The 15,906-nt window shown below is 29.1% G+C and overlaps 1 protein-coding gene across 1 annotated transcript in view; it reads right to left on the reverse strand.

The window, feature by feature from the left end:
* Positions 1-5,408, reverse strand: part of jar (Myosin heavy chain 95F jaguar) — a 34,162-nt gene extending 28,754 nt beyond the window's left edge. Inside the window, exons 1-3 of the mRNA XM_016060155.4 lie at positions 5,309-5,408; positions 696-750; positions 404-519 (exon numbers count right to left, since the gene is read on the reverse strand). Of these exons, the coding sequence (XP_015915641.2) occupies positions 404-519; positions 696-729 (150 nt within the window). The 5' untranslated portion in view covers positions 730-750; positions 5,309-5,408. The remainder of the gene's footprint in view (positions 1-403; positions 520-695; positions 751-5,308) is intronic.
* Between the last annotated feature and the right edge of the window lie 10,498 nt (positions 5,409-15,906).

A 15,906-nucleotide genomic window follows, 5' to 3' on the forward strand; every position in this document is an offset into this window, starting at 1 on the left:
TTTTCAAAAACTTTACATAATCATGACAAAGTTACTAAGATAAATATTGCAAAGAAAATTGTGAAAAACATGCAGTTTTTGTAATTTAGAATGACAATCGAAACGGCAAAGAAAAAAAATCTTTTTAAAAGATAGAAAATTAAGCACGTTTTACAAACCCCGAATAAAAAAAAGCACCTTTAAGGGCTTTTAAAAGAAGAAAAACAAAAATAAGCTTCTTTAAGCTCTTTTTAAAAATGCTATGCACCCTGTGACAGTAAAAAAATAAAATTCACCATTAATTTTACCTCTTGCCTTCTTTACAAAACAGTCATAAATGTTAGGATTTTTATGCACATTTTATAAGCTAAAGCCAAGTCATTCGATCAAGATTTTAACACAAAATATTATTCAGTACACTTACCTGATTAGATTTTAAAAGCTGTACTGAAACTGTATCAGCCAAAATGTCTACAATATTCCCTAAACAATAGCCATCAACTGGATCAGGAACCCAAACTCTAGGGAACTCATCTTTACCTTAAATAAAATTTAAAAAATAAATATATTAATACATAAACTCTCAAATTTTGGCAAAATTATATTTAAAAATTACTAGAATAGCTCAATAAAAAAATGGAACTTATTTCCTAAGTATGATGAATAGCAATTAATACAAAACTAATTAGTAAAAACTCCATTTGTAAAATTCATACCTCTCTTGTTTTCCATGGAATCTGCCACAACCATTGTTATTGAAGTTTGTCAACCCTAAAAATAAATAGATGGATTATAAAAATATTTATCAACATTACTTGTTGAAATACAAAATTTATATGATCTTCGAAAGCAGTATTTTTATACATAAAAGAAATTAAATTGATTAAATTTATATATAAGAAGCGTAACATCACAGTGAGTCAGCTAAAATTTACAATCCAAAACTACAGAAGAAAAAAAAGCCTGGCTCATAGAATACTGATAGGATACATCTCGTTAGGCATCACTATGAATTAAAGCTGTGTGCAAAACTATCTTTTAAATAAATTTCTTTCTTGTCATTTATTATTTAATTTTTAAAATGAAGATTTCGTATAAGTCTGACTATATTTTTTATTAAGAAAAACATATCAATGTTATTTTTCATGTTCTAAAACTCTAATTTTTTTTTTTTTTTAATAATTTAAGCAAAACAAAAAAGTTTTCAAGCAGGATTTCCATTTTAAGTAATTGTAATTTGTCAGCTGTTTATTATTTATTTGTCTAGAAGTAGCAATCTCAAATTAATGCTGCATAGCGATCACATTCAGGGCTTCACTATTATGTTATTAGTGGTCCTTCAAATATTATGTAAGCATATTTTAAGTAATTTTGGAACTCCTACCCCCTAGTCCACAAAAATAAGCAAATTGCTAACCATTCCTTTGCTCACTTATGAAAGTTATACACCATCTAGGTTTTTGCTTCAATTTTGATATTTACTGTAGGGTGACCTGGGGTAATTCCTGATCAAAAAATGCAAACATCTATTTTGTGAAAAAACTATTCAAGATAGAATTTTAATATTTACTGGAAGTTTAAGGCTATATGAGATGAGTCCTATGCTACCTTCTTTTGTTTGAAAATCTATTTGGAATTTAAAAGATTTTAAATTTTTAGTGATCAGGAATTACCCTTTCTCTTGATCATTTCTGGGTTAATTACTGAGCACCAGTTCTCTATAGTAAATGGACTGTTTAAAAATAATTATACAATGGTAATTAACAAATAAGACATTAAGATCAAACAAATAAACCAAAAAGATATTTTCAAGCAGCTGTTTAAATGTTTTATTTAAAAGCAGGAATAAAGATTAACACTTCAGCTCTGGCAGCAGCTCTCACACTGAAATTTTCATTTTTAATCATTAAAAGAAATTTGCTCTTTTTGCTTTCTAGAAGCTTAGTGTCTTTTTTAGGCTTATAATTTCTCACCATATTTATATTAGGTTAACTCATCCACTTAAAAATTATTCTAACAATGTACACACATAAAATTAAGATAGAAGCAAGGTAAGACAAGCTAGAAATGGTGCATATCAGAACACTTTTGTCTTGTATACAGTTAAAAACAAATTTTGTGATTATAGTTAAAATATATTTAATAGTTGTTCCACTTAATAAATATGAACTGTTATTTAAGAAAAGACAATTAACTATTTATTAGCTATTTTTTATACTATTTATAAGAAGAAATAACAATGATCAGGAATTACCCCAGTGATCAATAATTACCCCATCTGTAGGGGGCAAGATTTGATATAGTTTCCTATAATCAATTATAATGTTTACAGTAGATGTGAAACAATTAAACAAAAGCTTACACTATTTTGATATCAAAGAAAAAGAAAGTAACTCAAAATATTTCTTAAGAGAAGGAGGGGGATCTTTGCAGAAATGTGCACATTTTGAAACCTATCTTTGAAATGGAAAATACAGAAAGCATTTTAAAAGATACTTATCGTGTTAGATTAAACAAAAAACTATTATTAAGTAAATGTAGTTATACTTTAGTAAAGTGTACAAGCATTCTTGTCCATTTCTCAAATTTAAGAAAATATAATATTTTTAAAAAATAAACCTCAACCCCAGAAACAGAGTGATCGTGAATTATCCCGGGTCACCCGAATAATCTAATTTTAAGATTAAATTCAAATGAAAGATGGATCATTGCACAATATAAAAAAAAAATTATTTTCCTTTATAAAATATAAAGAAGTTTAGGAATCCTTTGTGTTTTCCTTTTGTAGTCAAAAATTTTTAACTCTGAAATTCTTCAAAGAAATTATTTTCTTTTTTTTTTCTTTCCCTAAATTCAACTTTTACTCCAAATTCAAAAATTTCCCACATATAATTTTTGTTTTGCTTTAAAAATTTCTAAAATGGAGATTTTAATGACTTACATAAGCATTGCTCACACCATATAGTAAATCCAAAATCGAAAAAAATAGGCATCCCAAAACCTCGCTTCCGTTAGGTGCTTATGTAATATTTAAACTGCTTTTTTACTTAGACGAAATTAGAATTTTAAAAAGTTAACTTAATAGTTGTTTACACACAAAATACTTCATTGACAACAAAAATTATTAAAAACAAAAAGAACATATGAATAAAAAACATGCTTAAAAAATTTATGGGGAAATTTTTTTCAAGTTTATTAACATTAAGACAAACATTAATATATACATTATCTCATTTATTATATACACTTAAAACGTGGTACATATTGATCAGTTAGTATATTTTTTTTAAAGAAAAAAATAGAAAAAGAAAATTTAAAAACTTAATTTTCATAATTAGAATTAGGAGAATTTTTGGAGAAAAATTCATATAGTACTAACATGAAACTGATTTAAAAATTGTTATGACTTTTATCAAGTTTTAAAGCTGTGATTTTTAAACAGTCTGCACCGATTTTTTAGCGAAAAATTGTTTTATGAACAACAACAATAATAGCATCCAATTTGGTGTTTGAACTGAACTTGTGTTCACACAGACAAACATGACTTACGATCACAAGAGTGGGAAGATCAAAGTGATTTTTTTTCTTTTGTTAAGTCTGGTATAACTTTGACCAAATTTCAATTAACTTTTTTTAAGAATAATGAATTGTTTGGTTGATTTAATTACTAATGAATTTTCATATTAATTTTGAAGCATCCACAAAATCTTTAATGTTGTATTTTCTTTTTTTTAAGTGAAAGTGCAATTGCCCAGAATTCATTACACCGTTTTTTTTAAGGTAAAGTAATCAATATTGCAGGAAAATTCAGACTACTTTAACTCAGATTGTAAGGAATGTTCAAATTACTTTTGAAGCACTGTTTAGAATCTTTGTCTGTCAGCTTGTGGCTATCAATTTTAAAGGTACTTTGTTTTAAATTAATCATAAGAATATTGTATTGTTTATAATTGAAATGAGAAGTACATTTATAATATGTGAAAGGATTAAAAATGGTTGTAGAGTTGATTTTATACTTAAATAAATTGATTACTGTGATGAATCAAACATTGATGATTTTTTCAAAAAAAATTGTGTAATCCCGAGAACCATTTTAAAGAAAAGAAATAAGATACATGATTAATATATGAGTTTTCATGTGTTTATATTTCGTAGGATACATGCTAAATATGTGAGTAATACATGTAGGATACATGCAATTATATTTCATGTGCTTATAATTGTATCATTTTTTATTACTAAAGTTTCATTCATTATGCTTCAATATTAGAATGAATTAATGCTTCATTGATTAGAAAATGAAATCAAACATAGCTTAATTGATCATCAAGATTGGCAAGCCAGAAAGAACGGATTTGGGGACGGTTGTTATTTTTTTTTATTCAGGACCAAAACTTACTGCCTAAATTCTAATTTAATGAAATAAATACAATATTTAACCCCATAATCTCTGCATTAGGAATTAAGGGGGATATAAATTTGTGATCCGAATTATATAGAAATTTTACCTCATATTTAAAAAAGATTATAATTTATATTGAGAGTGGTGAATATCTATAACGTATGGGAAATTCAGATAAATATATTAAATAATTGACACAATTAATTTAAAAAATGAAAATTTAGAAATGACAGGTTTACTTTTTGAAAAAAGTTTAGATTCAAAATATCAGAATTGATAAAAATATTGATTTTTGAAAGAAAAAAAATGAAAAATATCTGTTATAGTAGAAATTGGTTTTAATTGTATTTGGCACTTCAAAATTCCAACATATTTAACTTTTTAATATAAATTGTTTCTATTGTTTACATGCAAAAATAAAATTGTGTAAGAAAAATTTTACAAGTAGGCACAATAAAGAACGTTCATATTCCTCAAATGTTGACATTTGATTAATATAATTTTAACCAACTTCCTTACATATAGAAGCATTAAAATATCGAACTAAAATTAAAATTATTTCGATCAACAAGATGCACAACTAATTCTATTATTTATTATAAATTTCGTAAGATGCAAGGAAATTCGGGGGGTAATACAGAAACTGATTAAACTAAACATAATGACAATCAAAAATTACACTAAGCAATCTGGAAATTCACTAAATAAATTATTTAACTTGTAAGTTGTATTAAAAGAAATAGCTTAGTAATTGCATGATTCATATCGAAAGTTAAAATATGAAACACATGATTCCCTCTTTTTGACGAAAATAAAGGACTACATTAATAAATTAATTTTGCTAAAAAAGCCCAAAAAATTTATTTAAATGACAAAAAATAAATAAAGTAACACATTCGTTTTATTCCAATCATCATTCAAACTTACATCAGACATTTAACTTCAACGATGCTTCTTGAATGGTTTCTAAGAACAACAACAATACAACTTGTCAGAGTCAGTAAACTGTTCCGAAACCGGATGTAGGTAAGCAGCAGCTTAACTTTTCCGTTTAATAATACAGTTAACTTTAAATAACTTCAATTACTAAATTAACCGTGGAGGAATTCTAATCACAGATGGCGTTCACAATAGAGATGTACCGTTATTTTGTCATATTTTTACTGCCCTGGATATCTAAGAAGCCAGGGCCGGATTAACCTATAGGCACACTAGGCACGTGCCTAGGGCCTACGAAATTCAGGGGCCTACGAAAAACTTGGGAGAAAAAAATTTGTTGTCAAAAATAATTTAGCTTTAAAAAAAACAAGTGTATTTTGCACAAAATTATGAAGATACAAACAAAAATATAATATTTTTCGGTAATAAATTATTTTGCAGAATCTTATGATCTAATATATTACTTTTTTGCGATTTTTGGATTCAACGAAATCTTGTATTATGCTGTCGAATTCCAAACTACGCAAAATGTCGTATTCAATAGACATCAGTGCGAGCGATGCCAAACGATCTTGATTCATTGTTGAACGCAAATAATTTTTCATCAATTTTAATCTGGAGAAAGATCTTTCTCCTTCTGCATTTGATCCAAGAATTGACAAATATATTCTTAAATATCCTCTTATAACTTATATTATATCCTCTTTTTGAAAAGACGGGAAGAGTGGGGGAAGGAGAGGAGGGCCCAAAAATGGCTGTGCCTAGGGCCTACGAAAGGTATAATCCGGCTCTGTAAGAAGCTCACAGCCTTCAAACGTGGACTGCGAAGTCACTATTCATCGGAGTCCACAGTCTAATAGTTAAACAAAATCCTAAACTCGCAACCCCCGATGTCCGAAGTAAGCGGTGAAGGGAATCCCAGTCATCGTACCTAGTTTTGAACTATCGATAGTCATAAGAAAATGGTCAATGGCTTTTTTTTATCCCTTAATCGTTCTCGCTTAGCTAGGAGTCATGACCTCTTTCTCGAAGTTCACAGAGGAGGGAGTTTTTTCTGAAAGCCCAGATAGCAATATAAGGTTTTTTTCCCCCAACAGAAACCTTTTCATGTAAACCTAAAAAGGGTTTTTAACACGGTTTACGTGTAAACCTTCTAACCTTAAAACGAGGTCTGCGACAATCTGCTCTATTCTACGCACATTACCCTAATCCAAAACCTTGGAAAACAACCTTCTGCCTAACAACCTTAAAACGAGGTTGTTTTAGGGTTTTCAAGTGAGAAAAAAAACCTTGAATAACGCTAGTTCTAAGATGAAAATCATCCTAAATCTACATAATTATAAGGTTTCCGTTTGCAGCGTTTCGTATGGTCATCTAAAATCTACCTTGTCATGAGATTTTCATTGACAATGCAATTTAATACTATTGCTAGTGTACGTCAGCTAAAACGTCATTCTGAACGTGATGTCATCTCTTCCACGATTGTGTGACGGCGCGTTTCATTATTCGTTTTATATTTTACTTCTTATAGCTTCTCAATCCGAGAAATTCATCTATTTTGCTTGATTATTTTGGGGAAAACAGTCATTTTTTATCAGTCTGACTTACTTTACTTTTAGAACTTAGAGATTTACAAGTTAAAATATCGTTTAATATGAAATTTTTTTTATTTGACGATTTGATTAATGAAAACATAAAATAAAAAATAAATAGAACATATGTAATACTTAAAGAGGTTCTGCATATTTTCGTCTTTCTTATTCGGAAATTTATGCGGTGTGAGAAGTTTTGATGAGTGCAAAAATGTTCAGTTTTTTGTATATCAAAGAAAATTAACATGAAATATCTTCTTCTGTCAAAATAAATAAAATGCAACTGATTATTTATCTCTTACTTAATATGTATGATATGATAAATGTAGGAAACTTAATGATAACAAAATATTTTTTTAAAAGAAATCGTTTAATGAATGTAGAAGCTCCAAACATATTTTTTTTAACACAAAACAACAAATAAATATTATGATTATCATAACAATTAGTATATGACAAGTGTATTAGTACAAATCAGATATGCCATAATTATAGTATTAGGTATTTTGTTATATAAAAATATTATCTGTATAATAACCATTAGTGAATAATACAAAACAGATACACCATAATCAACTATTTCGTCAATACATAAACAAATGATATTACAGGTATAATAACCACCAGTGAATATACAACATATTTAACATGAAGGAATTAGCGAAACAATCCTCATTAAAATAAATTATTTCCTCGTCAGATATTCTCCTTTCTCTGAAAAATAAGAGGAAATTTTTGTGAGCGTTCTTGCGTATATTGAATGAAATTTTATGCATATACACATGAATTGTATGTACGTACATGGACACAAACGTATATCGTACCTACAGGAACGCATGCATACATTATATGTATACAGGTGCATATACACGTATAAATAAAAATGCATGCATACACACGTATAAGTAAAAATACATGCATACACACGCAGTATATAATTATATTTATGTGGTCATTTTAAATATCGTTGTATGAATAACATTGTAATTAAATAGTACATGCATATAGTACATGCACACGTGAGTACATTGTATGTCATATGAACGTAGAATGAATAAATTATTTGTTGAAAACAAAAAGCAGACCACTCTGAAAATTTTTTGATCTAATGATCGGTTGTTTTTGTTGGTCTATGTCGCACTAACGATGAACAATGTGCTATTGGTGTAGAGTTGGGAAACATTCCTGAGGATGATATGAAGACATGTCAACTCAATTTTGATCCTCTGCAGAGGGGATGGATCTCCTGCTTGACCACCTGCGAGTGAAATCGAGATCTTAATGGTTGAAAAGTTTAATTAGGATAGATACCGCACACCTTTGGTTCCTTTGTAGGTTGATCAAAGTGATCACCCATCCACAAAATGACCGTAGCCAGTGATCCTTGACTTCGGTGTTCTACTGGGAACCGTGTCTTAAAGTTCATTCTACTGCGAGATGATCAGATATTTACGTTCTTGAACTCAATCTTAAGGATTCAAAGGATCTCAAATATGTTAATTAATTAATGCAAACCATATTTTAAGTTATTAAATTAGACAAAAATAAAACGTACTTTCTCTGAAAAACATACCTTTTCTCGACGGATGCACATTTCTGACCCACAAAATATAGGGCGTAGCCGCACTCTGGGAAATATGGTCCTAATAATAGGTTGGTCAAACGAGCCGTCCAACGGATATTCGCAATCCGAAATAAATCGTCCCAATAGTGAGGTCTGAGTCCAAAGCTTAGACTCCTTAATGTTAATTTGACTTTTTGAGTATTTCATCATGTCTTGAGAACTTTTAAAACGAATTAAAATAATTTTGCATACAAACATAAATTTTGTTTATCCAAAGATAATTCTTTGCAAAATATAATTTTCAGTAAATATTTACTGTTTTTTAATTTTATTTTGTAATAGCCGAAATTTTTTGATTATTAAGTATATAATTTTTTATAACATTTTAAAGAAGGAAATTTTAAATGGCAAAATACAACATTTGAGTAAAATGGATCGAATAGTTCCTGAAAAATTGAATTTTGAAAAAGTCGCATTTTTAAGAGCTATTCGATTGATTTCGTTCAAATTTTGCGCTTTGCCATTTAAAATTCTTTAACTTAAATTCAAAATTTTTTAGACTATCATTGAATAAAATAATAAAAAATAATTATTTTGACTAAAATTTATATTTTGCATGGAATTAGCTTTTGACAAACGAATTTTTTAATTGAGTGCAAAAATTTTTTCAATTCACATAAGATGCTCTCAAGATGTGGTCTCATACGTAAAAAATATTAACATTGAGGGGTAAAAACTTTGAACCGCTCTTCTGACTATAACTATTGGGACTATTTTTTTCCAGATTACGGCCACCCCTATAATTTGAGAGTCAAAAACCCAAGAAACACCATAAAAAAGGCATGTTTGTTCAGAGAAAGTATGTTTTTGTCTGATTTCGTAACTTAAAATATCGTGGGCACTAAGTAATTAGCATATATGTCATCCTCTCGAACCTTTAAGATTGAGTCCTTGAATGTGAAGATACGATCATTAGATGAAAACTTATTTAGAATGGTCCATTTATTTTTTGTGTATCGTGCATACGTATATATACTTTAAGTAGTATATATAAGTATGCATAATCTTATGTACGTTAATTCACATATATGCAGATACACGCATACTTTATATGAATATATAATGTATATGTCACGGGCAATGTAAATAATTGGGCATTGTTTATAATGCCCGGGCAATTTAAAAAGTGCCCAAAAGGATATGACAAAATGATAAATTATGTTGCAATTATTACATTGCCCGGTCATTATGTATAATGCTAAAAGTCAAGTAGGCAATTTGTGTCATACACAGCCACAGGATGTCTTGGGATATTCATCCACTTTTAGATGCACCTGCATAATTTTTTTAAAATTTTTTCCCGCACATGCACTGTATAAAGCAACTACTTCAATTACTCTTATCTGGCGCAGTTTTTATTATTTTTTTTAAATTTTAAAGCAATAATTTCGGTATCAGTTCAAAATTGATTCAAACGCTTTGTTTAATTTTTTTTAAACATTTAAGCTATAGCAAAAGTGGCACTAGACCTAGTATATATTTCTGACATTTACCAAAGGTCTAGTCATACTAGGTCTGGTTAAGTGCCATTGCCCGGTATATCCTACACTGATGTTTTTTTAAGGTCAAGTGCCACTGCCCGGTATACATTTGCCCGGCAAACCCTACACTGATGTTTTTTTAAGGTTCAGTGCCCCTGCCCGGTATGCATTTGTCCGGTATACACTACACTGATGTTTTTTTAAGGTCAAGTGCCACTGCCCGGTATACCCTACACTGATGTTTCTTTTAAGGTCAAGTGCCACTGCCCGGTATACCCCACACGGATATTTTTTTAAAGTCAAGTGCCATTGCCCGGTATATATTTGCCCGATACTCCAAACACTGATGTTTGTTCTAATCTATCGTCAGTAAGTATTAAAATATCGAATAAATGTAATTATATCCACGAATAAATTAGTATCAAATTGGATGTAATAAATATTTCGGACATTCACCAAAGCGACTAATTTGATTGTCAACATTCACCGGTGAGCATTGGCCAGCCAGAATCACACCACACGCACGTGGTTGTCCCATTGCTGTCAATTAATCAAAGTGCCCAAAGAAATAATAGCGGTATTTATAATGACCGGGCAATGTGAGAAATTATCGTAAAGTAATTCAAATTTATTAAATTGCCCAATTTTAATGATCATTATTCATAATAACTAAGCATTATGAATACTGACGTAAATAATTACATTGCCCGTAACATATATATGTATCTATGTAAATGTGGGTATATTTGTACGCCCGTACGTTTGTACGTATATGCACAATTTATATATGTTCAATATATGTACGCATATATGCGCTATGTAATAACGATGTATGCACTTATGTATAAACAGGGCGCAAAAAAGGGAAAACCCTGAAAATATTTTATCTATTGATCGGATTTTAATGTACATAATACTAATCGATCTTATTTGTGTGAATGTCTAACTTTATGAGGGATTCAGTTCCTAGACCCTTAAAACAGGAGAAGCACCTGCCATCTGCAAAATATGGTATCAACAGTTTATGAAGGAGAGCGGTTGAAAGTTTGAATCACTTAATGTTAAAATTCCTTTTTGCAAATTTCGTATTGTATAACTTTTAAAGCAAATCAAAAATTTAAAATTTGAATGAAATCAATCGAAGTGTTCTTCAGAAATCGAATTTTCTATAAATAGCTTTTTTTTAGAATTTGACTACCTAGAAACTATTAGTCCGATTTCATTCAAATTTCTCATTTTGTCTTTAAAATTACTTTCTTAAAAATTATGGATAAAAATTTCTATATTTTGCAATGCAAAGTGTTTTCGACAATTAGTAAATAAAATAAAAAATAATATTTATTTAAAGTTATTTTTTGCATAGAATTATCTTTGGATAAACGAATCTTATAATAGTGCGCAAAAACTTCATGATTCGCTTAAAAAAGCTCTTCAAATACAGCGAAATACTCAAAAAGCTTTGTTAACATTAAGAGATCCAAACATTCAATCGCTCTCATGCCTAAACAACTTTGGCAATATTTTCAGGCTGGAAAACTTTTAAAATATTGACTACCTTCCATATTTTTAGGATCAAAAATTCAAATCCATTGGAGAAAAAAAATCGTTTTTTTTTTTCTTGTTTTGTAATTTAAAATATCGTTTGTATAAATTAATTAGCATGTACAAGATTAGGTCCTCGAACAAAAAAAAATTGAGAATCAAGACGTAAACCATTAACGTATTCGATTGAAAGTTATTTAAGACGAGTAATTTTGTTTCGCACTATATATAAATATGAAGTCGAATCAATAGATAAACTACATTCAAGTTCCGAAAATTTTGTTGTAGAAGCAACCCATCAATTAGCACAATCGATCACGTTATCTTCCATGTTGAACCCGAACTATCGCCTAATACAAACTGAACCAGGGTGTCCTAGTACCGGTGACAAAAATTTTAATGGCTATTATTCGAAACTTGACAGTATTCGACGATTTTTGATCAATTATAGAAATCAAATTTCTCAAATGAATTCCAATTTCAAAATGAATCACAATTATTCCTATAAGCAATCAATTCTACTTATGGTGATTAGAAAACGAATAAAACATGTATTATCCTGTTTTGAAATTAAAAGTGCTTAAGCTAATCGGAAAGTTACCAAAATTACAAATACAATCTTCTAGCTATGGATACACTCGAAAGTGGGTTAAGAAAATATTATAAATGCTACGTTTGGAAAAAATCAGATTCAAATTATAGTAATACACAGTTTCTATTTTAAAATCCTGATAAGTAGTCTGGAACCTCATAAAACTTTTTAATGTGGATAAATCTTCAATTTCTGAAATAATATTTTTATTTGCTGGGCTATATTTTAACTATATTTGGGCTATATTATAAATCTAACTAACGTTAGTGCTAATTTCCATTTTTTATAATAACTATAAATGTATTGTAAATGCTATTTACTTGAAACTATCGGCAACTCATAAATCAAACAGTAATAAATGAAAGTATTGATAATTAAATTTAAATTATAGTTTCAGTGTTTACTTGAAACTTACTGAAATTAAGAAGGGAGCATAATAACCATTTAATATCCTTTGGGTAAGGCCGTTCCAAGCATAAACTTAAGTTTTAAATTCTTGAGTTAATATTAATTATTGATAATCTTAAAAAAACAAATAACAATTTGTAAATTAAATACTTAATAAGGCAAATGAAATGCAATTAAACAGTGTACCTACTTTTTATATCAACTAAAGGGAAACATCTTAAACTTGGAAGAATAAAACAGAATATCATTAAGAAACTTCAATTTTAAACTTAAATCAAGCAAGTAAACTCCAAGATTGTAAATGATCAGTAGCCGTAATATTAGTGCAAATTTGCGCATGACGTAAGCAACAGTTTTTAAGACAGCATTTTGAGAGTGAGAAGAATCAGGGGTTTGCAATAATTTTCAAGAGTTAAATTTAGTGAGATTATTTTTTTTCATTTTCTTTTATTTTCTTTTATTTCATTTTCTTTTATTTACTATTTTTAATTGAATAAGGATACTGAAGTTTGAACATTGAGCATTGCCTCAAAGTTTCGGTACAATAAGGCTAATGGAAGTTTTTCTAGTTTTTAAAAGAGCTTCGCTTAAAATTTTATTTATTGCTTTTCCATTTTAATTTTATGTATTTTAGACGTATATTTGTTTGATAATTCAAATAAGACGTTAAAAGAAAGAGAATAGATTTAAAATAATATCTTCCGATTTTTTGAACGACTTAATTAAAATGTAATTAAACAGACTTTTAGCCTCACCCCCCCCCCTTTAGAAAGACTTATTTTTCTTTATATTAGTCCCTTTTACATTCTTTTTTTATTTTAAATTTTTATTTTCAACAGTGTTTTGCCGATAATGTATAGAAAAAATTCTTGACACGAAAAAACTGCTGCAAAATTTCAGGAATGGTTGAGCATTTACATACCTACTTACTTATAAACTTTTTCGAGAAAATCTTTTACAGCAGTGTCAAAATTTAAGTTAAGAGGTATAAAATTTTCACATCCTTTTAAAATATGTCATTTCACCTGACACAATGCAAAATTTGAGCATAATCGGTTGAATAGTTTCTGAGAAATCGAATTTTAAATATATACAGGAACAATTCGATAGATTTAGCTCGATTTTGTATTTTGCCATGTAAAATTACATACATAAAAATTGTATAAAAAGTTGTATGCCTTATAATTCAAAAATTTCCGGCATTTATTTAATAACGTAATAAAAAGTAGTAAATATCTACCAAAGTTTATTTTCTGCATGCAATTATCTTTGGACAAACGAATTTTAAAATTATGTTCAAAATTTTTTTAACTCGCTTAAAAAGGTCTCTATATATGGCGAAATATGCAAAATATAAAATTAAGATAGAGGCATCCAAACTTTGGATCACCCTCATGATCAAACTATAGGGACAATATTCCCCAGATTGTGGCTACCCCCTATATTTTGGGTGTTCAAAATCTGAATCCGTCGGAAAAAAAGTATGTTTCAGGTATGAAAGGTATTCAGAGAAAACACATTTTTGTGTTTAATTTCGTAACTTAAATAATCGCCTGCACTAATTAATGAGATTACCCCTTCGAAAAATTAAGATTGAGTTATAAAACGTGAAAATTCAATCATTAGATCAAAATCTATTCAGTGTGGTCTGTCTTTTATTTTGCACACTATACATCGAGTTCTGTGAACAAAATGTTCTTAAATTCACTCCAAAGATATGATGAAAAAAACTGTGGGTCTAGGTTTTGAATCCACCCAATTTTAGAGCGGGTACCAGCTTGTCAGGGAAATAAAGGAGGTAGGTGCACAATGCTGATTTTATTTTCACCATCACTCCTCGTTAGTCATAAATCGTAGAGTCCTAATATCGATGACCCTCTAGCTCACAATAGACAGTTGGGCGAATTTTTTCTGTACATAAATATTTTAAATAAAATTTCTCTTCGCGGATATTTTATTGCTATACTATAACTAGGTTTGCAATGAGGTAAAATGAACGAGAGAAGGCCAGACATTTTAAAGGAACCGTAAAGCATGGGACCCCTATAGCCAAATTCGAGAAAAAAGTAAAATTTGTAAAAAAATATTGGAGAGTCAATTTTAAACTCCAGATAAAAAAATTTTTAAAATTTTATTTATTTTTTAATGAGATTGTTTGAATGAAAAGTTTCTAAAAAAGAACTATTACTTATACTTGTGTCGAGAAACCTTTCGTATGTAAGAAAGAAATTTTTCGTATTGTACTTTCGCAGACCTTAAAAAACAATCCAAAAACATGGTCTTATGCTCGGTTATTTGCTTTCCCTTAAATGAGGTCCTTTGCAAAATATTTTCTAATTATTTATTAATATTTTCGCTGAAAAGGTTAATATTTGCTTTATTTCGTTTCCTTTGAAAAAGGTTTTCGCTTAATATTTCTGCTAATCTAATCATGACAGCAAGCAAAAATGCAAAAAATAGGGTTTACAATTTGCTTGTTTCTTAACCCTAATAACAATATTTTTCAAAAAAGATTTAAAAATCATTTACTTTTCCTTTAAGGAGGAAAGGTAGGAAATTGCAATATTTTTACGTCATTGAAAAAAGGTTTTTACTGCAAACCTTTTCGTGACAATGAAAATAAAGTTAAAACACAAGGTTGTCGTAAGGTTACATGCTTTCTGGGAAGGGTACGGGATAAATTATTCCTTCCTTTTCACAACTACGTAGTCTGAAATAAAATATTTATTTATTTTTATCTTTGATCCTTCTTCAAGAATTTCCAATCGATCGAAGAATTTCGATCGAAATGGGCTGCAGGTGGCGTAGAACAGAACTCTCTACCCATGGTCTTTCTTGATTTTCATATACATTAAAATCATTTAACTTGGAAAACTATATGGAACTGAAAACTACATTAAACATAATTCGAAAGAAAAGCATCATGGAAAAGCAATAAAAATATTTTTTTAAATTTCCGTAATGCTTTTTTTTAGAACTACGTTTAATGTAGTTTTCCAACTTAAAAGATTTTAATGTATATGAAAATCAAGAGACTTCCGTACTTCCTACCTCTATGACTCTCTACACTCTAATGGGGAAAGCATGTGAAGTGTTGCCATAGGTAGAGAGTTCTGCTCTACGCCACCTGCAACCCATTTCGATCGCCAATACTGTTTGAGTCCTACTAGAATGTGAAGTTCCTATAATTAGATCGAAAGTTTATCAGGGTGGTCCGTTTATTTTTTGCGCACTGTACATACAACGTTTAAAAGTTTCCATTTAGTAAACCAAACAAAATTCATTTAGATACACATTATGTGCATTGCGTTAAAAAGTAATCAATTTCTCACAATTCAGATAATAAT

Source organism: Parasteatoda tepidariorum, chromosome 12 (genome assembly GCF_982258835.1).
Source record: "Parasteatoda tepidariorum strain Cologne lab strain chromosome 12, Ptep-v5.0, whole genome shotgun sequence".
Classification (NCBI taxonomy): domain Eukaryota; kingdom Metazoa; phylum Arthropoda; class Arachnida; order Araneae; family Theridiidae; genus Parasteatoda; species Parasteatoda tepidariorum.